General features: G+C 41.2%; 1 protein-coding gene across 2 annotated transcripts in view; it reads left to right on the forward strand.

Annotated features, from left to right (window-relative positions):
• The window catches only part of MRPS27 (mitochondrial ribosomal protein S27), a 102,690-nt gene that overhangs the window by 71,638 nt on the left and 3,661 nt on the right, over positions 1-27,391 (forward strand). Inside the window, exons 5-10 of one of the 2 annotated variants that reach the window (XM_068990568.1) lie at positions 7,878-7,992; positions 10,639-10,683; positions 13,903-13,981; positions 18,188-18,303; positions 22,340-22,442; positions 25,506-25,648. In XM_068990568.1, the coding sequence (XP_068846669.1) occupies positions 7,878-7,992; positions 10,639-10,683; positions 13,903-13,981; positions 18,188-18,303; positions 22,340-22,442; positions 25,506-25,648 (601 nt within the window). The remainder of the gene's footprint in view (positions 1-7,877; positions 7,993-10,638; positions 10,684-13,902; positions 13,982-18,187; positions 18,304-22,339; positions 22,443-25,505; positions 25,649-27,391) is intronic. The other variant, XM_068990567.1, reaches the window with a different exon arrangement.

Genomic DNA, 27,391 nt, shown 5'->3' on the forward strand with positions numbered 1-27,391 from the left:
CAGAATCATTTGGGGATGTAGGTCCTATTTGTCCTTGCATGGATGTGGAAAATAGAGTGTTTCTCCTAGAGTAGTTTCTCAATGTGAAGTGTTATTTCATTATTATCAGGTGAAATACAGGTGACCTTGTTTTTAAGCTCTGGGTCTGACAAATTTAGACTTCGACTTTGATATCTAACAAGTCCTTCTGTTATCCATCTTCACTTTTAAAAAGTGTTATTGTGCTGGATTTATTTAGCACTCCACATTTGTAAAATTCTATGCTTGTGTTAGTCTCTACCAAAAATCCACTTACTTTTTAGAATGGCAAACAGAAATATCAGATGTCTAATGGCTGTGTATAGGACTCAGAGGAAACTACTTGTACACTGAGTTTTAATTTTTTCAAATTCTGTTTTGGAAATTGGCAGAATGTAAATTACAAACTAATGGGGATTGCTTTTCCTCATAAAATTAATAACTCTAGGGTCAGAAATTAATAACTCTTTAGGAAGTATCTATATAAAATTTGCCTAAATTAGCCAGCAAACCCCAAAGAAGCTGACTCTAAGCGAGGCATTAAGAATTTTTCGGGGTAATAAAACGGTTCTTACAATGTGACCATGGTGGTGGTTATGCAACTGGATGCATTTGTCAAAAGTCACAAATACACTGAAAAGTGTGAATTTTACTGTTTGTATGTTATAGCTCTATAAACCTGTTTCTTAAAAAAGAAAAAAAGTGTTAAAACTTTTTTTAAAAGGCATTTTTATCTGCCTCAGAGGTAGATAATAAATTCATTGAAAATGTACAAGTCCCAACTGATTCAACATTTGCCAGGGGAATGTTTTGGAGGAGATTCTTGCTCTTGATGCATCACTTCATGCACAGTCAGGACATTTTTTGAAAGTTAAAATTGCCTGAAGTTCCCCTATGAAAGTAGGAATCTGGGATCTCAAGCAAGAAAGTAGTTTTAATCTGGAATATGGACGTCTCTATTATCAATTCCTATATTGGACTCCTCTGTTAACCTTGCAAAAGATATAATAGTCATTAGAAAACTGTTACATCAAAACTTGTTTTATTTGTGGTAGTTGAGGCCAACTAATAATTGATGAAAGCAGGATTTCCATCAGGATGGAAAAAAAAGTAATTATCCTAGTAGAATTAGAAAGTGGATGGCCATGATTGAATCAGATTCTGGTCTGAATAGTCACAGAACACTCTCTTGCTCGTTGGTTCTAGTTCAGGGAAGCACTCAAAACCTTTTAATAGTTACACACTTTGTGACATTGATAAGATTTCCAGTCCACACTGCAAGCCCTGGAACCAGCTGTGTTTTCTTCCTGGCGTTCTTCCTGTCCTCCTTTTACGCCAGCCCCACCCCCCTCCCGCCCCCCACCCCCCTCAAATCTCCATGTCTACCCAGCTCAGGGGCTGAGGTCTCCATCTGTAAAGCCTGTTGCCACAGGATACAGAATTCACTCGGGAGGAGGGAAAGCTGCATATGTATGTTTAAGGATGGTGGCTCTCATAATCAGATAAATGTTGTGGAAAGCTTGCTCATTCATATGGAAGAGCCAGCACTGCAGCTGAATGGTGGGGCCGCTGAGCTCCAGGCTCTGGCATCTGTGCATTAGTCCTGCTCAGCCAGGAGCGCTTTTATCTGTGATACTGAAGGAGCTGAGGCGCATCACCACTTAGGCCTACAACAGTAACCTTCAGTTGAACCCATAGAAGGAAGTCGATGGCATTTTTTTTTTTTAAATGAAATTGGTTACACATAGGAAATCTGGTGTGACTTGTACACAAAGTGAAGTCCCTCGTATGTAAATCATAATAAGTGTCTGGTGTGTTTCTCTTCACTCTCAACTTCACTTACAGAACTGCTCTCCTCTTCTAAGGTATCTCAAAGGGTAGCAAAGACTTTTGCCCCATGTCATGCATGCAATGTGACTCTGCTCTCCTTCCTTCCTGGTGACATCAGTCTTGAATGCAATGTAGTGATGGCAGATGCCCCGAAAAGTCCAGAATGTTGCTTGATTTTTGAGGACAGAAAGCTTCTCCGTACCTGCTGTTTGACTGGCCTGGGCAAGTTCTGGCTTCACCTGGAAACCCCACTTAGCACTGTGGACAGATGTCTCTTCAGCCATGGGATACCAGCTTTGGGAACTAATAGAGCCAGAGCTTGAGAGCATGCTTCATCCTCTCCTTCTTCTTTGTGTCCCTTCTTGCTTCCAAGAAAATACTTACATCCATAGAACTGTCAAGTTTGCTTCTGTTTTATAACTGGGAAGCTCAGAAGGTCTCTTGTGTTTGTGAGCACAAGCCTTGTTGGGGTTATTTGGGTTGCATCTGTTTATCTTTTCCACACTCACACGGTTTGCCTAGCTTGGCAGCCTGCTGGCGTGGACAATAATAAAGCTTCTGTCGAGGTGAGCAAACAGCTGATGGCATGGGGCACAGAGGGGACTCCTACAGTGGCTGCCTGTAATCTGCCAGGCTGGTGGTCCCACCAGGCAAGAACAAAAGCCAGTCTGTTTGCAGGCAATTTGGAAAATCAATGTGTTAGTTGTGTTCTTGTCTCTTTGCCTTTCCCTTGGCTGAAAGGGAGCATGCTGGCCTGGCAGTTTGCAGTCGTTCCAGGAGAGTACCCATTCCAGAGACTTACCTGGCTATCATATTACCACTGGCAGGTCTGAAAAGAGCCTGAGTGTTTCTGTCTGAACTGCTTAAAGAGTCACTGACAGAGAATTCTTAAACTCACCATCCAAAGTTGGACCCATCTCAGTGCTCTTGAGTGGTTTGTATTCTAGACGGTTGGATAAGTTGTGTGCTTTTTTTTTTTTTTTTTTTTTTTAATGCTGATGAGGACTTAAAAAGGAGTTTACTTGTTGCCTGGCTAGGAGATGTAGGAATTGCACTTTGAGCAGCGTATGTCATAATGTGTGTGTGCCTAATACATGTTTGCTTCTAACTCCTAAATTGATTTCAAGTTGTCACTTAGTTGAAAATGCCCTGGTCACAGCTGTGTCTGGATTATTAGGTCTCACAGAACAGAGATCACACCAAGTAGCCCTGCTCTAGGATGGGAAAGGGAGTTAGCTTAGTGAAGACCCATGTGAGCCTGTTGACATATCTTCCAATATTAGTTATGTGAGGATTTGAGTAACTTTCCCTTTAGACTTCTAAGAAGTAAAATGTGACAAAAGATTTGAGACGACTTCTCTGTTTCTCCATGTGTTAAAAGTTAGCCTCAGAAGGTTAGCGAAAGGCTGTACACAAATTTTCATCTCAGCTTTGAAGGTCTGTAGGTAGATTGTGTCAATCTTTGGTACTCTTTCAAAGCCTGAAAATAGTCTGCTGATCGTGAATAGAAGAAAAGGGTGTTTGGTTGGGTATGGTGACGGTGCTCTTATTTTAAAGTCCATCAGAAAGAAAAGAAATAACTTTAATGGTCACTTAATCATGGCATCCGGTCCCATCACTTCATGGGAATATATGTGGAAACAGTGTCAGACTTTTTTTGGGGCTCCAAAATCACTGCAGATGGTGACTGCAGCCATGAAATTAAAAGACGCTTACTCCTTGGAAGGAAAGCTATGATCAGCCTAGATAGCATATTCAAAAGCAGAGACATTACTTTGCCGACTAAGGTTCGTCAGGTCAAGGCTATGGTTTTTCCAGTAGTCATGTATAGATGTGAGAGTTGGACCAGGAAGAAGGCTGAGCGCCGAAGAATTGATGCTTTTGAATTGTGGTGTTGGAGAAGACTCTTGAGAGTCCCTTGGACTGCAAGGAGATCCAACCAGTCCATTCTAAAGGAGATCAGCCCTGGGATTTCTTAGGAAGGACTGATGCTGAGGCTGAAACTCCAATACTTTGGCCACCTCATGCGAAGAGTTGACTCATTGGAAAAGACTTTGATGCTGGGAGGGGTTGGGGGCAGGAGGAGAAGGGGAAGACAGAGGATGAGATGGCTGGATGGCATCACTGACTCGATGGACGTGAGTCTGAGTGAACTCCGGGAGTTGGTGATGGACAGGGAGGCCTGGTGTGCTGTGATTCATGGGGTCGCGAAGAGTCAGACATGACTGAGCAACTGAACTGAACTGGAGACAACCTAGAGCAGAAGATTAGGTTTAAATGAGATTGAAACAGCCGTGGGTAAAGGAGGTAATTGACAATTTTTTGCTTTTGAAGGAAAAATAGACTAAACGTAGCAACCACTGTTATCAAAAACATCTGTAACGTCTGTCAGCACCCTTTCTATCTTTAGCATTCATCATGTCCCCACCCCTTGTATTATTGTTAAACTGGTTTATATGGGGTTGGCCAAAAAGTTCATTTGGATTAATGTGAAAGATGGTACAGAAAAACCTGAACAAACTTTCTTTTGCCAACCCAGTATGTTATTTTTGTTGCTGTTGTTCAGTCGCTCAGTCCGACTCTTTGTGACCCCATGAACCACAGCACACCAGGCCTCCCTATCCATCACCAACTCCCAAGTCCACTCAAACCCGTGTCCATTGAGACGGTGATGGCCTCCAACCATCTCATCCTCTGTCATCCCCTTCTCCTCCTGCCCTCAATCTTTCCCAGCATCAGGGCCTTTTCTAATGAGTCAGCTCTTCGCATACTTCAAAGTATTGGAGCTTCAGCATCAGTCCTTCCATTGACTATTCAGGGTTGAGTCCTTTAGGATTGACTGACTTGATCTCCTTGCAGTCCAAGGGACTCTCAAGACTCTTCTCCAACACCACAGTTCAAAAGCATCCATTCATCAGGTCATAGCCTTCTTTATGGTCCAACTCACATCCATACATAACTCCTGGAAAAACCATAGCTTTAACTAGACGGCCCTTTGTTGGCAAAGTAATGTCTCTGCTTTTTAATACGCTCTGCAGTTTTGTCATAGCTTTTCTTCCAAGGAGCAAGTGTCTGTGGTGATTGTGGAGCCCAAGAAAATAAAGCCTGTCACTGTTTCCATTGTTTCCCCATCTATCTGCCATGGAGTGATGGTACCAGATGCCATGACCTTAGTTTTTTCTGGATGTTGAGTTTTAAGCCAGCTTTTTCACTCTCTTCTTTCACCATCAAGAGGCTCCTTAGTTCTTCTTCACTTTCTGCCTTAAGGGTGGTGTCATCTGCATATCTGAGCTTATTGATATTTCTCCCGACAATCTTGATTGCAGCTTGTGCTTCATCCAGCCTGCATTTCGCATGATGTACTCTGTATATAAGTTAAATAAGCAAGGTGACAATATACAGCCTTGATGTACTCCTTTCCCGATTTGGAACCAGTCTGTGGTTCCACGTCCAGTTCTAACCGTTGCTTCTTGACCTGCATATAGTTTTTCCAGGAGGTGATTAAGGTGGTCTGGTATTCCCATCTCTTAAAGAATTTTCCATAGTTTGTTGTGATCCACACAGTCAAAGGCTTTAATGTCGTCAATAAAGCAGAAGTAGATGTTTTTTCTGGAATTCTCTTGCTTTTTCTGTGATCCAGTGGATGTTGGCAGTTTGATCTCTGGTTCCTCTGATTTTTCTAAATCCAGCTTCAACATCTGGAGGTTCACGGTTCACGTACTATTGAAGCCTGGCTTGGAGAATTTTGAGCATTATTTTGCTACTGTGTGAGATGAGTGCAATTGTGTGGTAGTTTGAACATTCTTTGGCATTGCCTTTCTTTGGGATTGGAGTAAAAACTGACCTTATCTAGTCCTGTGGCCACTGCTGAGTTTTCCAAATTTGCTGGCTTACTGAGTGCAGCACTTTCACAGCATCATCTTTTAGGATTTGAAATAGCCCAGCTGGGATTCCATCACCTCCACTAGCTTTGTTCGTCGTGATGCTTCCTAAGGCATTATTTTTGTAATGAGATTATAAATGCCCAAACAGGGAATTTATAATTTTAAAATAACCATAGAAGTTAGCATAATGATCAGTGTTGATTAAAGCTCTTTTATGATTTGTTAAAAACCTATCATGGGCCACAAAATGTGTCAGGCACCAAGGAATCAGTGTTGAGCAAGGCAGTCACCCCCGCCCCGCTGGTCGCTGTCCAGGAAGCCTTCAGGCTACCAAGGAAGCATCAGCATCTTTAGGCAATACAGCTGGTATTTCACTTGACTTTAACAATTATAATAATAATAAAATTAGCTTTTAATTGGTTGTTACACTTAAAATCTCAGATTTTTCAGAGTAACAAGGAAGGAAGCTCAATTAGCTCAGCTACTGATTTTAAAATGTGAGGGAAAGCGTGAAATACTAAAAGGTATGTTTTCATTTCTATGCAGAGGATCTCATTATACCATATATAGGGCACTTATACAATGGCCTTTCTCTGGCCAGGTCACTCTCATCTTAAACATAATTTGACATATTTCTATCTCTCTGCTTTTAAAGGGGTTAATTCTGTAAGGAAAGATCAAGTGAGAAAAACTTTTCCAGCCAAATGTAAAGCATTCAAAAGAGTAGACAGGGCTGCATGACTAAATCTAAAACATATCTTCAAATCTTATTTTTGTCAAATCTCTCAACAGATCACTAATAAACAGCCTAAATTAAGTACTACTTCTCACTTGCTCTCTTTCTCTCAGCTTTTACTTTGGCAGAAAACCTAGTCAGCAGGAAACTATCCCAATACCAGATGGCAGGAAATAGCAGGTGGCACATTGAATAACTGGCCTCTGCAAACCCCCAGTATTAGCCTGTAGCCCCAACTCTCAAATATGGCACAACATTCTTTCACTTTAAGTTTTTGTCTTGCCTTTTGTATCTATAATAAGAAGACAAATTGACTTTTTTAGTTTTGTGGGGTCCAGAGATTGACCTGCTTCCACTTCCTGAAGGTTCAAAGAAAAGGTGCAGGCTTGAGCTGACATGAGATGATGTTCGAGGAACCGTCCAGGTCAAAACAGATAAGCAGCTAGAGGACAGCACAGCCCTTTATGTGGCCTCCTCATGCCCATCGCCCCTCTCCTCCCCTGTCACTCAGCCTCATGGCACAGACCCCAGGAGCAAGCAAAAGCTGCTCCAGCCAATGTGTGCCAGCTCATGGCAAGACTAGCATTTGAATTCCCTTCCAAGTTCCATTCCTTTGTGGGAATACTGGTACTATATACACCTCAGCTTGCACAGCTTAGGCCTTTAAAAACCATGTGGGGAGCAGCAGGAAGCAAGAGGAGGTAGACTGAAGTGCTGGAATGGAGCTGTGTGAAAGTCAGAATGATTGTGGATCCTGGAGGGCCTGAATGCTAAATTTTGCTTATTTCTTTAATTCTTTTTTTTTTTTCTTTCAATTCACTGAAGAGTGTCCCAATCTCTCCTAACTGCCTCAAGAAATAGCAATGTAACTCACAGCTGATTTTCCTCTACAATTGCTATGTTCTAGTTTTCATTTTTTGCTTCATCTGTTTTAAACCTCTAAAGTATGAGCTTCCATTGTTGTTATTCAGTCACACAGTTGTGTTGGACTGTCTGTGACCCCGTGGACTGACCACAGTCCGCCAGGCTCCTCAGTACATGCGATTCTCCAGGCAAGAATACTCGAGTGGGTTGCCATTTCCTTTTCCAATGAACTTCCATATCTGTCTTCTAGTATAGCATATTCCTGAAATCATTTTTCATAAATCTCATATTAAAACAAGATATTGAATTAGGGAATATAAATAAGGAGTAAAATTTTTATAATATTTTTATTACTGTTATTTTACCTTCTCTTTCCCATTTCAGATGTTAATGAGTTTTATCCTCAATTTTATTAGCTGTTGGCCTTCCTGACTTTTATGATCATATGTAAATTCCTCAGAGGGGGACCTGCTGATGGAAGATGGATTTTGGCGTTGACATCTAAGAGTTAAAACCAGTTTTTTCTCTTCTTGTGCTTTATTTAGATTTCGACACAGCCCCAACTGCTGGTACCTGAGAGACTGGACTATCCACACGTGGATTAGGCAGTGTCTGAAATATGGTGCAGAAGACAAAGCCTTATATACCCTTGTAAATAAGGTGAGTGGTTTGCTGGTATTTGCAGCTTATTCTCAGTATAGGCAAGATGGTGCCTGTACCATTACATGTTCCATTACATTACAGCAGAGAATAGTACAAGAAATAGCTTTTAAATTTATTTGCCCTCAGATAACAGAATGGGAAAGACTAGAGATCTCTTCAAGAAAATTAGAGATACCATGGGAACATTTCATGCAAAGATGGGCTTGATAAACGACAGAAATGGTATGGACCTAACAGAAGCAGAAGATATTAAGAAGAGGTGGCAAGAATACACAGAAGAACTATCCAAAAAGATCTTCACGACCAGATAATCACGATGGTGTCATCACTCACTTAGAGCCAGATATCCTGGAATGTGAAGTCAAGTGGGCCTTAGAAAGCATAACTGAACAAAGCTAGTGGAGGTGATGGAATTCCAGTTGAGCTGTTTCAAATCCTGAAAGATGATGCTGTGAAAGTGCTGCACTCAATATGCCAGCAAATTTGGAAAACTCAGCAGTGACCACAGGACTGGAAAAGGTCAGTTTTCATTCCAATCCCAAAGAAAGGCAATGCCAAAGAATGCTCAAACTGCTGCACAATTGCACTCATCTCACATGCTAGTAAAGTAATGCTCAAAATTCTCCAAGCCAGGCTTCAGCAATACGTGAACTGTGAACTTCCAGATGTTCAAGCTGGTTTTAGAGAAGGTAGAAGAACCAGAGATCAAATTGCCAACATCTGCTGGATCATTGAACAAGCAAGAGAGTTCCAGAAAAACATCTATTTCTGCTTTATTGACTATACCAAAGCCTTTGAGTGTATGGATCACAATAAACTGAAAAATTCTTCAAGAGATGGGAATACCAGACCACCTGACCTGCCTCTTGAGAAACCTATATGTAGGTCAGGAAGCAACAGTTAGAACTGGACATGGACCAACAGACTGGTTCCAAATAGGAAAAGGAGTACATCAAGGCTGTATATTGTCACCCTGCTTATTTAACTTATATCCAGAGTACATCATGAGAAACGCTGGGCTGGAAGAAGCACAAACTAGAATCCAGATTGCCGGGAGAGATCTCAATAACCTCAGATATGCAGATGACACCACCCTTATGGCAGAAAGTGAAGAGGAACTAAAAAGCCTCTTGATGAAAGTGAAAGAGGAGAGTGAAAAAGTTGGCTTAAAGCTCAACATTCAGAAAATGAAGACCATGGCATCCAGTCCCATCACTTCATGGGAAATAGATGGGGAAACAGTGGAAACAGTGTCAGACTTTATATTTTTGGGCTCCCAAATCACTGCATATGGTGACTGCAGCCATGAAATTGAAACACACTTACTCCTTGGAAGGAAAGTTATGAGCAACCTAGACAGCATATTCAAAAGCAGAGACATTACTTTGCCAACAAAGGTCTGTCTAGTCAAGGCTGTGGTTTTTCCAGTGGTCATGTATAGATGTGAGAATTGGACTGTGAAGAAAGCTGAGTGCTGAAGAATTGATGCTTTTGAACTGTGGTATTAGAGAAGACTCTTGAGAGTCCCTTGGACTGCAAGGAGATCCAACCAGTCCATCCTAAAGGAGATCAGTCCTGGGTGTTCGTTGGAAGGACTGATACTGAAGCTGAAACTCCAATACTTTGGCCACCTCATGCAGAGAGTTGACTCATTGGAAAAGACTCTGATGCTGGGATTGGGGGCAGAAGGAGAAGGGGATGACAGAGGATGAGATGGTTGGATGGCATCACCGACTCACTGGACATGAGTTTGAGTGAACTCTGGGAGTTGGTGATGGATAGGGAGGCCTGGCGTGCTCGATTCATGGGGTCACAAAAAGTCAGACACGACTGAGCAACTCAACTGAACTGAATCTTTTAGAATGGAGTTGGTATAAATTAATCAGCACATTAAAAATAAATATTCCTGTAGCTGTGGCTTTTCCAAGCATAGTGATTTAAAAATGGAGAGGTGAAAGGGAAAAGTTAGTACTCCAATCACAGAAACTCTGTTGGTGGGCATTTCATTCTTGATCCCTAAGTCTTGGGGTTTTTGCCTAGTTTCCTTTGGTGACATTTAGGGTAAAAGACGTGACCATTTTCTAGAGTACAGTCTCCAGAGCATTCATATCTCTTACACATTTTTGAAAAGACAGACTTCCTAGATTATTCAGAACATGTCTTCCTAAGTCCTCAATCCCCGGAAGCCCCTGCAATTAGACCTTTCTGAATGTTACAGTTCACCCAGCAACTGACTCTTCATTCCCCTTGTAGTATGAAATAAGGACAAAATAAACAAAAGTTAGAACGTTGTTATTGTGAATCTCAAGCTACAATCCTGGTTTGGCCTATAACAAGACTTTAATAATGTTTCTCTGGAACTGTATTATATCTGTAGTGTCACTGAACCTTCTGTTTTTTAACTCAAAAAGAAATACTGAATCTGTTTTGGGGAGTCTTTGTCCCTGTGACTTACTTGATTACCAGTTTAACTTGATATACATTGCGGACAGATTGTATGTGAGGTGTTGTGCTGGGCATGGCATTGTCGCAAAAATGGGCAACACCCTATCCTTACTCTTGGGAAGCTTATAATTGGATAAAGTAGATAAGCAGGTTCACTGATAAATCTAATATTTCTATCTTACTTTTTTTTATTACTAGTCTTTTAGTGAAGAACACACCAGACAGAGAGTCAGAAGACCCAAGGTATAACACCATAAATTCTACCAATTGTTCTTAACCTTAGGCAAATGGGCTTCCCTGGTGTCTCAAATGGTAAAGAATCTGCTTGCAGTATAGGAGACCTGAGTTCAGTCCATGAATTGGGAAGGATCCCATGGAGAAGGGAATGGCTACCCACTGCAGTATTCTTGCCTAGAGAATTCCATGGACGAGGAGCCTGGTGAGCTACAGTCCATGGGGTTGCAGAGAGTCGTACACGACTGATGAACTAACACTTTCACTTTAGGCAAATAGTAATTTTATTCTTTTGGGTCTTAGTTTTTTCAGCTCTAAGTCAAGTGAGGTGTACCAAATCAGTGATTTCCACCCTTGGCTGCCGATTAGAGTCATGTAAGAAGCTTTTAAAAATTATAGATGGCTTTCTCCACCCCCAGGATTCTAACTTAATTGGTCTTTCTGGAGCCTAGGCATTGGTATTTTATTTTAATTGGTTTTTTAAATTTTTTTTTAGATTTTATTTTTTAGAGCAATTTTAGTTTCACAGCAAAATTGAACAGAAGGTACAGAAATTTTCCATATGTTTCCTGTCCCTGCACTTGCGGGGACATGCCTCCCCCGTTATCAGCAGTCCTCATCCAAGTGAGCCATTTATTACAGTGATGAACCTGCATTGAAACACAAGTCACTCAAAAGTCTGTGTTTACTCTATGGCTTTGAACAAGGTATAATGACCCACGTCTACCATTATTGTATCATATGGGCTAGTTTCACTAGCCCCACCGCCCCCACCCCCTGATCCTCTGTGCTCTGCCCATTCATACCTCATTGGTGTCTTTTTAAAGCTTACATGTTGATTTTTGCAGCCAGGGTTGAGAATCACTGACCAGTTGATTCCTAAGTTTGTTTCCTTCCAGCTTTAATGAATTATCATTCTAAAATATTTTGTTTTTACCCTGCATTACGGATTATCGCAGATTGAATGATTGCTTTGATAAATTTAAACACTGCCCATGGGCTGCAACTTTTAAAACAGTAGCTTCTGAATGTCTTTGTTTGTTTGTTTTTTTTGGTATTTCAGCACATTTGAGGCATTCTGTACAGTCTGCTAGTAATAGTGACTCAGTTCAGCAGACTGACAACTGGGGTTTAGGATTATCAGAATTTCTCAAGGAGGATGGGTGTAATTGGAAAAAAAAATTCCTTGGATGTTTCTGGTGGTTGATGGGAGTGGGTAATCCTGCTGAAATAAGAATTTAAAATAAATATGTAACCACAGTTTAGATGGTTAGTAGTCAGACTTCATTGTGCATGAAAATCACACAGGAAGGCACAAAAATCTCTGGTTTCTTGGGTCTTTAAAAACTCAGAGACAAGAGATAACAGATGCTGGCAAGAAGAGGGCGAAAAGGGGGCACTGTTGGTGGGAATGTAAATTGGTACAGCCAGTATGGGAAATAGTATGGAGATCACTCAAGAAATTAAAAATAGAAATACCATATGATCCAGCAAATCCACTTCTGGTTATATATCCAAAGGAGGTGAAATCACTGTCTCAAAGGGATACCTGCAACCCCATGTTCATTGAAGCATTGTTAACAACAGCCAAGCCATGGAAACCTCAGTGTCCACTTACAGGTGAATGGATAAAGAAAATGTGTGTGGGGTGGGAGGCGGGCTAAACCTGGGTCTCCTGCATTGCGGGCAGATTCTTTACTATCCAAACTACCAGAGAAGCCTATACATATACATGCAGTGGGATATTTAGCCTTTCAAAAGGAACTTCTGCCATTTGAGATGATATGGACAAACCTTAAGAGCATTTTGCAAAGTAGAATAAGTCATTTAAAGAAAGACAAATACCTCATGATCTCACTTATGTGTGAAATCTGAAAAAGCAGAACTCATAGAAACAGTGTAGAATAATGGATATCAGGGTCTGGTGAAGGAGGGTGGAAATGGGGAGCTGGTGGTCAAAGGATCCAGACTTCCAAAGATGAGTCAGTTCTGAGGATCTAATGTATAGCGTAATGACTGTAGTTAAGAGCAGAGAGATGTTATGGGGAGGGAGGTGGGAGGGGGGTTCATGTTTGGGAACGCATATACACCTGTGCTGGATTCATGTCAATGTATGGCAAAACCTATACAGTATTGTAAAGTAAAATAAAGTAAAAAAAAAAAAAACAAAATTCCAAAGAAGGGAGAGAGAAGAAAGATTGCAGGAGGGGTGAGCAGAGCAGGCTGGAAACTCATCCAATACAAAATAAGGCAACAAAGGAGTAGGAAAAGTGTAATAGAAGGGCAGGTGGCATTATATATTTGTCCAAACTCATAGAATCTACAACAGTAAGAGTGGACAATAATGTAAACCATGGACTTTGTGTGGTTATAATGTGTCAGTGAAATTTCATAAACGGTAATAAAGAAGTCACTCTGTTAGGGAATATTGATAAAGGAAAAGACTATGCCTGTGTGGGAATTGGAGTTGTATGGAAAAATCTCTGTCTTTCCCTGAATTTTGCTGTGAATCTAAAACTGCTTTTAAAAAAGTAGTCTTAATTTAAAAAAAAAAAAAGGACAAAAAAAAAAGAGTACTGTATTATATTCTTGAAAGTTGCCAAGAGAGTAGATCTTAAATATTCTCATCACCACTGCCACTCAAAGAAAATTGTTATGTGAGGCAGTGAATGTGTTAACTAGCCTTATTGTAGTAATCATTTTGCAATATATATGCATGTTAAATGATCATGTTATACACCTTAAAATCACACAATGTTACATGTGAGTTATATTTTAGTAAAGTTGGAAAAAAAGCACACTAAGGACCAGAAAATGCTGCATAGTGTAATTAATGTGTGCCTTCTCTTGGGACTCCATTTTTGTGTTGATATTCATACTTTTTTAAAAGAATCACTGAACCAGTGGAGTGTGGTTGTTTTTTATTTTCTTGGTTTGGTTCGGGGTTTTTTTAGTTATGATGAAGTGTTAGAATTGAGCTTTATTTTTCACATCGGTTGTCTTGTATCAGACACCCACTCACAACTTTCTCACCCTGACCAGCAGTTCCAGTTACCAAACTGCATGAGTCACAGCTGCTATTTCACTGTCACAGGTGCTGTAAAATGATAGATATTTTAAAGCTAATGGGAACAAATTTTTTTCCTGAATAATACATAGGCATATATTATAAACTGAACTTAATGAATTTTTTCTCTTATTTTACTTTTATTTTTATTTTCATTGCAGGTCCAATATGGTATTTTTCCAGATAACTATACATTTAACTTACTGATGGATCATTTCATAAAGAAAGAAAATTACAAAGGTATGAAATCAAACCCGGGTCCATTTATAATGGATCTACAGTTCCCAAAGGGAAGTAAATATAGGCACTTTTTAAAAAATTTCTTAATGACATCTGTACATCACTCTTTCAGTCAGAAATAGATGCGCAGTTGATTGACCTTATCAGGTGGCCAGATAGGAGACTCCTATCCAGGTCTTCTTTCCTCTGAGTTTCTCACATGTATTTGTTCACATCTCTTTGGGCAAAGGACAGTGAATTTAGTTAATGCAAGAAAGCCGTCTGAGCTTCCACAGCTAGTTAAGGTTATATTAATTCAGCTATTAGCGTGACTTTGTTTTAAGCACAATTTGCTAACTTTGTTTTACTTACTCGCAGTTGTTCTAGCATGTGAAGTGTATAAGCCTGAAATCTTATACTGGAGAGAGTAGCATGCGCACTATGAAGGGAAGTCATTTTACCTCCCTAGGCTTTTGTTTCCCTGTCTCTGATGTAAGTGCAGTGTTCAAACTGCCATACAGTTGTGCTCAATTCACATGATAGCAAGATCATGCTCAAAATGCTTTGAGCTAGGCTTCAGCAGTACATGAACCAAGATCTTCCAGATGTCCAAGCTGGATTTAGAAAGGCAGAGGAACCAGGAATCAAATTCCCAACATCTGTTGGATCATAGGAAAAGCAAGGGAATTCCAAAGAAACATATTTCTGTTCATTGACTACACTAAAGCTTTTGACTGTGTGGATCACAACAAACTGTGGAAAATTCTTCAAGAGATGGGAATACCAGACCACCTTACCTGTCTCCTAAGAAGGCTGTATGCAGGTCAAGACACAACAGTTTGAACCGGACATGGAACAACAGACTGGTTCCAAATTGGGAAAGGAGTATGACAAGGCTGTATATTGTCACCCTGCTATATAAGTTAAATATAATTTATATGCAGAGTACTTCATGTGGAATGCTGGGCTGGATGCATCACAAGCTGGAATCAAGATTGCTGGGAGGAATACTAACAACTTTAGATATACAGATGATACCACCCTAATGGATGGCAGAAAGTAAAGAGGAACTAAAGAGCCTCCTGATGAAAGTGAAAAGGCTGGCTTAAAATTCAACATTCAAAAAACTAAGATCATGGGATCCAGTCCCATCATTCCATGGCAAATAAATGAGGAAAAAGTGGGAACAGTGACAGATTTTATTTTCTAGGGCTCTGAAATCACTGCAGACGGTGACTGCAGCCATGACATTGAAAGATGCTTGCTCCTTTGAAGAAAAGCTATGACAAACCTAGACAGCATATTAAAAAGCAGAGACATCACTTTGCCAATAAAGGTCCATCTAGTCAAAGTTACAGTTTTTCCAGTAGTCATGTATGGATGTGAGAATTAGACCATAAAGGAGGCTACGCCCTGAAGAATGGATGCTTTTGAACTGTGGTGCTGCAGAAGAGTCTTGAGAGTCCCTTGGACTGCAAGGAGATCAAGCCAGTCAGTCCTAAAGGACTCAACCCTGAATATTCATTGGAAGGACTGATGCTGAAGCTCCAGTACTTTGGCCCCCTGATGCAAAGAGCCGACTCATTGGAAAAGACCTTGATGCTGGGAAAGATTGAGGGCAGGAGGAGAAGAGGTGAGACAGAGGATGAGATGGTTAGATAGCATCATCAACTCAATGGACATGAGCTTGAACAAGCTCCAGGAGATGGTGAAGGACAGGGAAGTCTGGCGTGCTGAGTCAGACAGGACTTAGTGACTGAACAATAACAACAAGAGAGAAAGTGCATTGGTGATCTCTTGAGTTTTCTTTACCCCCAAAATCCTGTGGCGCCATGGAACTAACCTGAAGTGGCTCTTAACCTTCATCTACAATAAGGGGGGACCAAGGAAAGATGGGGATTGTGGCAGACCCTACAGAGCAGTCAGGTGGAGCCCTGCCAGTCTCCGTGGACGGGGAAGGGTGGTACAGCACGCTTGTGCTCTCAGCTACACAGACGGTGAAGAAGGAAAGAGGAGGCTGTGCCATTGTGTAAAGATACACTCTGGCTTCCCCTTCCACCAATTCATGTTCAAGCTTGGTTCTGAGCCTTTCCTGTGTTAGGGTAGTTACCGCAGGAACACAGATATGGACTGGTGGTCATTTTTCCTTTTTGACACCTTGATTCCTGTCATTGAGTTACATCCCTCGTCCCTCAGCCTTTTCCATTGCATCGGGATGCAGTGGTTAGACAGGGCACCCAGGACCTCCCTGCTTTCTCTTCTCTCTCACAAGACTTGGAGTTATTGACTGCCTAAAAAATTTGCTGTATATTATTTTTTTAAATACTTATTGTCCCTTGTCCATTTTCATTCCATTTTAAACATGCGTTTCCTAAATTGAACTAAAATTAAAGATAATTTTTAAAAGATAATTCTCTTTTGCATGTCTCATCTTCCATTCTCTGTGAACATCAGATTTTAAAATTCTTACTAGTTTATCACTGGAAAATTATGTAGTAGCAGTTTTCTCCCCTCTCTCTTGTTAAAGGGAATGTTGAAAGGGTAAAAGGAGTTTGGGGGTTCCCCCCTAAATTCAGAGTAAATAATGTTGAGAATTTTTGTAAATAAAGTTCTGATGAAGATTATTATTGTTTATGGCAAGAAATTAGAAAATATTATACCTTTGTTGTTAAAATAGGAAATATCAAAGTACATAAATAATTACGGAGGAACAGGAAATCTTATATAGATCAATCTAATTTCACTTCCCAAGCTGACTGAAATGAATATAAATTAGAGATGAATTTTATTTATTCATGTGTAATTTTGAATTCAGTATTGAACAGTTGGCAAAACATTTTTCTGAACTATATTTTTAGCTTTAACTTGTTCTTTTAAAATACTGGTTTGTTGGTAGGGTAGGGGACTGTTTGTTTGTTTATATCTCTTTGAGGCTCTTTTTTGCTACTGACTTACTGGGTGACTCCTTGATCTGCCTGTCCATCTCAGTTTACCCATTTACAAAAAGAATATAGAAATTCTTGCATTTGACCTCATTTAGAACCATGACAACACATAGAAAACCAGCTGGCTAGCAATAGCTACAAATGAGTGCTAACTCTTATAATTATGAGTATATGTAAAAACCATTTAACAGAGCAGCTGTTATTGAAAACATTATATGCAGGCACTATATTTTAAACCAATGTTAACATCTCTGATTTAACAACAAATAATAAGGGAAATTATTTGAACTTGATTTTCTTGTCTTCCACTTACGTTGTGGAATATTGAGGGGAAATAAATCAGATCTTGCTGAAGATCTGGTCTCCTGTGATCAGCATTCATGTGGAAACAAGAATCTTCTGTGTTAAACTCAAGGACTTAACAACTTATGAATATGCATTTCCTTTCCATTCTTTCAACTCTTTTAAATTGAACCTGATTGTCCTTTTTGTAGTCATCAGTTTTCTGTCTTTGAAATAATACCTAGGATTTAAAATTACCTTTAGCATTCGTCCTTTTTTTTCCAAAACAGAAAGTTCCAGAACATACAGTGGGGCATTCCACCCAGCCCTCTCTATCTCTTCTTACCAGGGTGACCTGGAAAATATATTTGTCTTCTTTCTGTACGCCTTAGCTCTTCTAGCTGATGGACATGCTGCCTTAAATTTGCTTCACAGTTTATGAGGCATTTTCATATGTATTGTTGGACTGTCCAACAATCTTGTGAAGTCTCTGGGACAAATGGTATTTTATCATCATGAAGGTGATACCGAGAAATCAAGTGGTTTATTCTGTGTCCTTGAGAACAGTGGTACAACAGCACCTGATTTAATACCTAGCAGTGTGTACAACAGAAGCTAAAGACAGGGGAAAGACCTGCTTTACAGAAGAACTAGGGCCACAGCCCACATTTAGCTTCATGATTCTTTGTGTTTTTCTATCATGCCTCACTTTTTGATTGCTTACAGTGGTGCTAGTGGTAAAGAACCCACCTGCCAATGCAGGAGACATAAGACATGTGGGTTTGATCCTGAGGTCAAGAAGATCCCCTGGAGGAGGGCATGAAAACCCTCCTGGAGAGTATTTTGCCTGGAGAACCCCATGAGCCTGGCAGGCTACAGTCCATAGGGTTACAAAGAGTTGGACACGATTAAAATGACTTAGCATGCATGCATGTATAGTTAAATACAGATTTGATGATGTTACCTAATTTCCTAATTTTTACATTGGTCTTCCTGTCAGATGCCTTATCCGTGGTTTTTGAGATCATGATGCAAGAAGCTTTTGAAGTTCCTTCCACCCAACTCCTCTCCCTCTATGTTCTATACCAGTGCCTGGCAAAGAAGACAGACTTCAGTGTAAGTGACCTGTCTTGAAACAGTACTAAGAGCCTTAGAGAAGCAAGCAGCAGCTGCTCAGTAGGGATGTGGGGGCCAGAGGAAAGCCCTGCCCTCAGCATCAGGGAAAAGATACCTGCTGTGAAGCCCTGTGACCCTGCACGACCAGGAATGAGTGTTCACCCATACATTTTAGGTCCTGGGTTCTAACAAAGTGGCATTGAACGTTCTTCCACTTGGAAGAATCTCAAGTGAAAGTCCTTATGTACATTCTGAAACATGAGCTATGCTGAGTGCGCTTCACACATTCAGAAATGGACAATTGATGATCAGTGAGAGGTGGACATGGCATGCCAATGAAGCAGTGAGGCAGCTAGCTTTAACCACAGCTTCAGGTATTAAATACTAGGGGTTTAATTTGTGTCAGTATTTTCCTAAGGTTGCTCTGGGTCAGTCCAGAATACCAAATTTTGGTTTCATCTCTTCATTGTTGTTGCTTAGTCACTAAGTTGTGTCCGACTCTTTGTGACCCATGGACTGTAGCCCTCCAGGCTCCTCTGTCCATGGGATTTTCCAGGCAAGAATACTGGAGTGGGTTGCCATTGCCTTCTCCAATTGTTTATTGCTCCCCTAAGAGTAACAGCAGTAATAACAGTAGCTAATACTTAAATAGCACTTATTTTACACTTCCTGTTTTCATGGTGTTTTAGATTTATTCATGTCATTCAGTCCTCTCAGCTCCATGCAGATGAGAACACTAGGGCACAGAGATACTGCCTAATAGTGGCTGAGCTCATAGGTGGTGAAGCCGGGCAGTCTGGCCCTACAGACTTTGCCCTTAACCTCAAATGTAACCTCAGAAAACACTGCTTTGGGTAGAAACTGGAAAGATCATCTAGTCTTGCCCCCACTGTAAAAAATTTATGGTGTGTTTTGTTTTTCTGAAATGAATGTCATAGCCTGCGGCATACCTCACATTCATTAGTTCATTAAATATATTTTGAGCAACTACTGTATTCCCTGTGTTTCACATGCTCGTTTTACGATGGTGAACAAATATCTCCTGCTTATAATCTAAGAAGAATATAGGTATTTAAAACAAAACAGGGAATTCCCTGGTGGCCCAGTGGTTAGGACTCGGTGCTTTCACTGCCATGGCCTAGGTTTAGTCCCTGTTTAGGGAACTAAGATCCTGTAAGTCCCGCGGCATGGCAGAAAAGAAAAACACTTGACTATACTGAGCACTATAAAGACTATATGGTAGGGAGTTTTTGTTTTTATTTTAAACGTAAGTTAGGGAAGACTTCCTTAAGGAAGTATTTCTTTAGTTAATATTTGGAGCATGAATAGAAATTAACAGACTAAAGAGGGGAAGAACAATCCAAGACAAGGAAATGTCACATGCAAAAGCCCTGAAGGAGAAAGAACATGGTCAGCAGAAAGGGGATAGAAGGTAGAGAGTTAGAAAGATCGTGTCACTGCCACAGAGAGGATTGTAGGATGAGATAAAAGTTAGAGGGTGGTCATGCAAAGCTGTTTCGTCTGGATCTTAAACACAGCAAGAAACCACTGAAAAGTTTGAAGCAGATGGGGTAACATGATCAGTTTTGTGCTCTGATCTAAGTACTCTGACCACAGCCACCCTGGCGCCCATCCAGTCTTAGCCACAATCTTCGTAGTCGTCTGAGCAAGAGATGCTGGTCATGTGGGGACCAGAACGTGCTGGGAGCTAGAGTAGCTGATTGCTGTGTCTAGGAGGCAAAGAACATGTTGGGGAGGGAAATAGATGTAGAGGTAAGGGGGAAAGCCGACCTCCGTTTCTGACTTGTGTGTGTTAAATGCTCAGTCGGGTCCAACTCTTTGCAACCCCATGGACTCTAGCTCGCCAAGCTCCTCTTATCCATGGGATTTTCCAGGCAAGAATGCTAGAGGGGGTTGCCAGTTGCTCCCCCAGGAGATCTTCCTGAGCCAGGGATGGAGTCCAGGTCTCCCGCACTGCAGGCAGACTCTTTACCGTCTGAGCCACCAGGGAGGCCCAAAAGAGTCGCTGGGTGTTTGCAAAAGGCATTCTGGGAAAAAGCTTCATTTGATGAGGAAAATCACTGATTTGGCTCTGAATGTGTTACATTTTGAGATACCTTTGAGACAGTCAGATTTCCCAAGGGAAATTGGCATCCGAATGGAAAAATCTGGACTGGAAATGTAACTTATAAATCCATATATAAATGTCTACACAAGAGCCACAGCCAAAAGGAGAATCAAGACTGTGTTGGGACAAACACTATGGGAAGATGGTCTGCATGTAGAATGCTCCCGAGAAGGTGGGTGAGATGAGGACTTTTATGAAGAGCATTTAACTTAGTGGTGTGACAGCCACATAATAATGGAGCCGGAAGCCAAGTTGAAGTGTGTTATGGAGTGAGTCAGAAGTGCAAAAGGAGACAGCAAGCAGATGTCTGACTGTGAAGGGGAGTACAAGAGGGAGGGAGAGAAGGAGGGTTTGCTTTGTATTAATGGGAGAAGCAGAAGCATGAAATGAGGAAACCTTGAAAATAGCTCCTTGTTTTAGTCCATAACAGTACATATGGTAGAAGGCTTGGAAGAGACCTAATATTTTATGTTAACACATCAGTGGCCTTTCATATAAACAGCAGTAGTTGAGTTTTTTGCAGACAATCATCAGAAAATGTCTAACACATTCGTTTGTTTTCATTCACCTCTGTCAAAGTCCTTTTGGAACCATCACCATTGCAGCCGCCATCACCACCCCCGATCGGTTCTAGCAGAGCAAGGATGCTGTTCATTTGGGCTTCAGCCCCTGTTGCATCCTGATACTATGGATCATGTTTTTCCCTAAAAAAAAGGAAAAACATCTTTAAGGTTCGATATTTATTATTCCCTGAGCCCCTTTTCAGTTTATGTGAAGGGAAATCAAAGCTGTGAGTGATTTGCTTTTGAAAGTGAAATGACCTCCTTAATTACCAACTCTCTTAACTGTGTGCTACAGAAGCGCCTGGGGAGGCTTTGTTTTTTTTCCCAAGGTCTTTGCTTGTTTCAAAGATTTAGTAAAACCTTAAGCAATTGCACTTGCATTGCACAAAGGTCATTCCCAAGAAAGAGGTTTTGGTGCCCATTAACACCAGGGGTGCCCCACTCACACCTGGCTGCAGGTGTAGCTTGCACACCTTGTTCATTCTCTGACCAGTTCAGGGCTACCTGAGCTTTGCGTTCTGTATTTCTAAGCCAGAACAAAGACTCAGGCTGCTGTGTACTCCAACAGTGCCAGCACCGAGATGATCAGGGCCCTCATTGTCCAGGGAGTTGCCAAGGCGCTCCTCGGGCCTGCAATCACAGTGAGCCCTGTCACTGCCATTGCTCCTCCGCAGCAGCCTCAGCAGTGCTTGTGTTTTTGCCTCCCCTTCGTTTCCCCATGTCTCAAAAGGCTTCAACTTTATTGAAGTGTAATGTTGCACCCTGGGTTGAAAGAAGTGATTGCTAAGTGTTTCTGATTGCCTAATTTATTTTTAAGAGGCATTAATCTATCTAAAAGCAGTCTAATAGTTGTATTTACTTGAACACTATGAAGTAGAAGGAGTCTTATTGCTGAATTGTTTAAAATTCAGAAAGCCTGCTCTGTCGTGTCATAGCAATGTGAGTACAGAGCCGACAGCATGGGTAATCTTTATTGGTTGCCTTGAGGCGGTGTTGATCCAGAGTAGGCTCTTTATTTTTGTTTTGCTTTTCTGATTGTAAAAGGAGCTGTTATTCACTGCCCCAGATTCAGAAAGGAATGGAAAGTACAAAGAGGAAAACCAGAATTGCTTGTAATTTCACTGCCTAGAAATCTGTTAACATATTGGTGTTTCTGTTCTGCATTTTTCATCAAACATATCTTTTCTTTACAAAGTCAGAATTATCATGTAGCTTTAGTATGAATATTTTGTTTCTTTTACCTAATGTTATAGCATATTCTTTTTCCCTCTGTCATTAATGCTCACATTTTTGCATACAGTAAACATTGCTTGGCTACACCATGATCTTCTGTATTCTGTTTCAGTGGGAAGAGGAGAGGAACTTTGGTGCCTCCCTGTTACTCCCAGGCCTGAAGCAGAAGAACTCAGTGGGATTGAGTTCCCAGTTGTACGGCTATGCACTTCTTGGTAAGCTGGAGGTCCTTACTAACATTGTTCTTTACGAATAGGAACTGATTCCTTCTTAATATAGTAAAATTATACTTCTTAATTATAATAAAATTATAATTTGATTTAGACTTGTGAAATTTCAGTACAGCTTTCATTTTTAGACATAAAACTGGACTTTGATGGCCTTAATAGTTATTAGGTAAGATGACAAAGTGGGATTTAAAAACCTTTCACCACTGGCAAGGTGAGAACTAGTTCTGGTGGCTCTTGATTATATTCAGTGGTAAGCAGTGTGAAGAAGGGATAAAGAAAGGAAAGTTCTGGTCCTCATTTAGGAGAACCAGCCAGTAGACTCTTTCCCAGTATTAAAAAGATCTTCCTGTCTTTGTAAACCCAAGTCCAGAAGGAAAAATATTGAATGCATATTGTGGGTATTGTTTTCAGGTGAGGGAAGAGGAATGCAGAGAGCACATCCATTGGCCCTTTGGGAGTGCACAGAGGGACTCGCTAGTGCAGTGTGACTGTGCCACGCACAGGGCGGCGGGCTTTGCTTTAGAGCCCCGACTGCATTGAAGCAGACAGTCAGGAGGGCAGGGCCTTTTGAGGAGCGGCCTTCACTCTCAGGGAATCTGAGTACATAACATTCAACCTAAAGTGAAAGAAAGTGAAAGTGAAGTCGCTCAGTCGTGTCCGACTGTTTGCGGCCCGTGGACTGTAGCCCACCAAGCTCCTCCGTCCATGGGATTCTCCAGGCAAGAATACTGGAGTGGGTTGCCATTTCCTTTTCCAGGGGATCTTCCCGACCCAGGGATTGAACCCAGGTCTCCCACATTGCAGGCAGACGCTTTTAACCTCTGTACCACCAGGGAAGCCCTAACATTCAACCTAAGTGTGCATCAAATGTGTCCTGATTTACAGAGTTAATTAAATTCATATTATTTCATTACCCTTCCATTCTCTCTCCTAAGCAGATAGGTATTTGGGAAAGTACCTTCTTCTAATCATATACTGTGTCTGCCTTTTACCTTTGTTTTCTGAAAATCATCTAAGTTACAGCAGTTTGACTGCTTTTGGAGTTACCTTCACCAAAGAAATGTAGTGTGGCATTCTTGGGTGCTGATTCTGGTAGAAACAGACTCAGAGGAGTTCATTGGGTGGCTCTCAGACTAACAAAAGAGTTGACCACACTTTTTAAAAATCACTTTTTCCAATGATCATGAGATCTCTTCAAGATCTTAATTTCAATTCTTTTGGATAAATACCCAAGAGTGCAGTTGCTGGCTCATATGACAGTTTATTTATTTATTTTTTTGAGGACACTCCCATCGTTTTGCATGGCAGTTAGTGCTATTTTGCATTCCCACCAATAATGCACAAAGGTTCCAGTTTCTCCATACTCTCACCAACACTTGTGTTTTGTTTCTTTGATAATAGCCATCCTGTCGAGTGTGAGATGATATTATGCTTTTGATTTTGGTTCTGTTGGTTGATGACATTGCTCATCTTGTCACATGTCCATTGGCTATTGTGTGTCTTCTTTGGAAAAATGTCTATTCAAGTTCTTAGTCTGTTTTTAAATCAGTTTATTAGTTTTTTTGTTGACGCATAGGTGTTCCTTATATGATTTGGAGATTAAAATGTATTTTATAAAATATATTGTGGAAACTAAAAGAAAAATCATTTTCTCTTACCATCTACTTTCAGTATTACAAGTTTTTGCATTTACCTTCAGAGGAGCACTCAGGACTGTTTCACTGCATGAATTGTCCAGGAAGTTGTCAGGGCTGAGAAAATATACTTTGTTGTTCCTGATTCTGAGCAGAGGCCTGAGTGCTTTGAATCTGGCAGCATCAGATTCAGATCCCCCTGCTCTCAGTGTGTCATGTGCGATGTAGCCTCATTTACCTCCGACATAAGCGGCTTCCTGGAACGTGACTGCAGCCAGCCCCAAGTATCTTAAAAGTCTAAAATTAGCTGTCACCTGATGAGCTTTGTCTGTTTATGTTCCACTACAGCTTTCCCAAATCCTCCTTCCCAGGAAAGATAAGTGAAGGTAGATTTAAGACCTGGCAGCTCAAGGTGACCTTGGTTGTTAGTTCAGAGAACATCTCTATTCCCCCAGGAATCCCAAGACAGCCCCCCTCCTCACTGGGGGACCCTGCTGTCAGCCAGCCATATCTTCAGCTCTAGTTACGATTGTTCGAGGTTCCAAGAGAAACACTCATGTCCTGAGACCCACAAGGATGACGAGGACTGTATAGTTAAAATGCTGATGCAGCTCAATTAAAAGAGTAAAGTGAGATTTTCTTCTTTTTTTTTTTTCATAAGGACAGTCAGTGGACTGTTTCGGAGCATTTTGAAAAATGTCAAACATTTCCTGGCAAGGAAAGCCTGTCAGATGTTGACAGAATTTTTCAGTGTAAGAAAGTTGTAAAATTTCTTTTATGGAGCAACATTTTGTCTTGAAACAAAAGTAGTATTTCAGTTGTTTGATTTGTTTTATAAGGGTAGCTCCACTTAGAGGCGGGCTTCCCAGGTGGTGCTAGCATTCAGGAACCTACCTGCCAATGCCAGAGATGTAAGAGACATGGGTTCATTCCCTGGGTTGGGCAGATCCCCTGGAGAAGGGCATGACAACCCATGCCAGTGTTCTTGCCTGGAGAATCCCATGAACAGAGGAGCCTGGTGAGCTACAGTCCATGGGGTCGCGCAGAGTTGGACACAACTGAAGTGACCTACCATGCATGCACACACACTACTTAGAGGCAGATAGAGTGACCTCTGTAAATTTCCCTCAGCCCTCACGATAGTCTCCAGCAGTCCAAATGAAAAAGTTTAAAAAGAAACATAAGTCCATACAAGTTTATATTGAAAAGTGTGTACCTTCACTTTTACCACGTTTTTCATCGTCCAGCTGAAATGTCCTTATTCACTGGATGGGATGAGTCTTGGTAGACGTTTGAAATGATCCTCCATTTCTCGAGCTGCCAGCTGAGTATTCACTTGTGTCTTCAAGTCCTCAGTCTCAGACGTAGTGGGAAGCCACGGCTAAGCCTTCTTCATTGTTCTTTTTGGCCACAGGGAAGGTGGAGTTGCAGCAGGGGCTGCGGGCTGTGTACCATGACATGCCCCTTATGTGGCGGCCAGGCTACCTCGACAGAGCCCTTCAAGTGATGGAGAAGGTGGCCTCCTCCCCGGAGGATGGGAAGCTGTGTAGGGAAGCGGTAAGTTACCCAGCCCTGATTCTGGGGGATTTAGCATCTCTTGTCCCTTATAAGTCAAGCTTTGGATTTGTTTTCATTGTCTCCCCCAGCCCCACCTTCTTTATCTCTATAGATTCATGTATTTACTCAATTAAAAAGGAATGAAAAAACCATAAACATTCTCAGTGTTACTGACAAGCACTAGAAAATAAGATTAACGTTGATTTTATAGTTCACTGTCTGTGAGGAAAACTGTTCTCCCAAGAAATTCAAACTAAGTTCAATAAAATAGTGTTTATTGCCCTCCACCACTACCACCACCAAAGTAAAAGCTCAGTAGAAGCTCAAGAGACATGCAGATTTTATTTTTTACTTTCGGCATTTCTGTATCTTCTTGTAGTCCTGAGAGACTGACTACCTGTCAGAGTTTTCCTAAACTTTCAATAAATGAGTTTCGGAAGTAGACATGGCACCATCTTTCTTTCTTCCCATTAAATCATTCTGTGGTGAATGCATGACGTGGAGGAGGTCTGGACCAGCTGTCCCTTTCAGAGTTCTAAAGCTTTCAGTTTGTCCAGACTAGGACCCCGTCCTCCCATCAGCCTCAAAGCTCATCCCCCGTGGTCACCTCGGGCTCTTCATTCTGCAGAGTTCCTAGACTTAGCTCAAGCCATGGGAAAGCATGTGGCAAGCTTATGCCCAGTAGGGAGCCATAGTGCTCACTCCTGTTCAAGCATCTTTTGTAGCCAGAGTCAGCCCTCAAAGGACATCAGTTATTTTGTTAACAGAGTGTGAAAGTTGACTTTGAGCTGTTTGTTTTGCCTTGACCCAATCACTCAGTCTCACCCCATGGCTTCCATTTTGGTCTCAGGATACAGAAGTCTGGTTCCTCTGCTGGCTCCTTATACTGATGTCTAGTGAGTCATTATGTTCTCTGCGAGACATTTATACCAAAGCACACACATTTCTGAATATATATTCATGTTTTAACCCTACTATAGTCAGTACTAGTGATTGAAGCACAAAATTAGACATAAATGCTCTGCCAGGGAAATACTTATTGCAGTTTGAGCCAGACTTGCATTCTTTGTGTTCTGACTTCATAGAAATGTGATTCAGATGTCAGCATTGAATGTGATATGTGTCAGGTTTGGCTATAATGTATTAGTGGCATTACAAAGCCTTGGAGTCTTTTCTGGATTTTTGTTCTTAGTTGACATGGACAGAATTCATCGGTATCATACTGGTGTTAATGCTGGCCTTGAGGCTGTTTCTGTCCCGTCTTTGATGATCAGGCCCTCCTCAAAGGAGGTTGCCCCAAAATGAAGGTGGTAGGGGAGGGGGTCAAAACAAAAAAGAAACCTTCTGTTTCATAATTTACTTACTTTTTAAGTCACAGAAATCCCCTGTTACAATAAATTTCATATATGCTGTCTGGTCTTTGTCAGCAGCTTATATAGATTGGCTGATCCCTAATCTCTGAATGTCCTGTGAGTCGAATTTTTCTCTGAAGGAGGCTCCCGCCTAGATTCAGAGGCTTTATCGTACTTTCAGAATGGCCCGTTGTTGGTTGTGGTCTGTAGTGTTTTTTCTTTCCCGTTCTTGCAATTCCAAACCAATTAAGGAAGAAAGACATGGAAGGGGTGTTACTTCATCGCCCATTGGGCATAATTCCTGGATTTCTACCTGGCTGATTAAAAGTGAAATCAAAAGCCACTCACTCACACAGATGATTCTGAGTTTGCTTATTGTTCCATTTGTTTT

This window comes from Capricornis sumatraensis, chromosome 18 (genome assembly GCF_032405125.1).
Source record: "Capricornis sumatraensis isolate serow.1 chromosome 18, serow.2, whole genome shotgun sequence".
Lineage (NCBI taxonomy): Eukaryota > Metazoa > Chordata > Mammalia > Artiodactyla > Bovidae > Capricornis > Capricornis sumatraensis.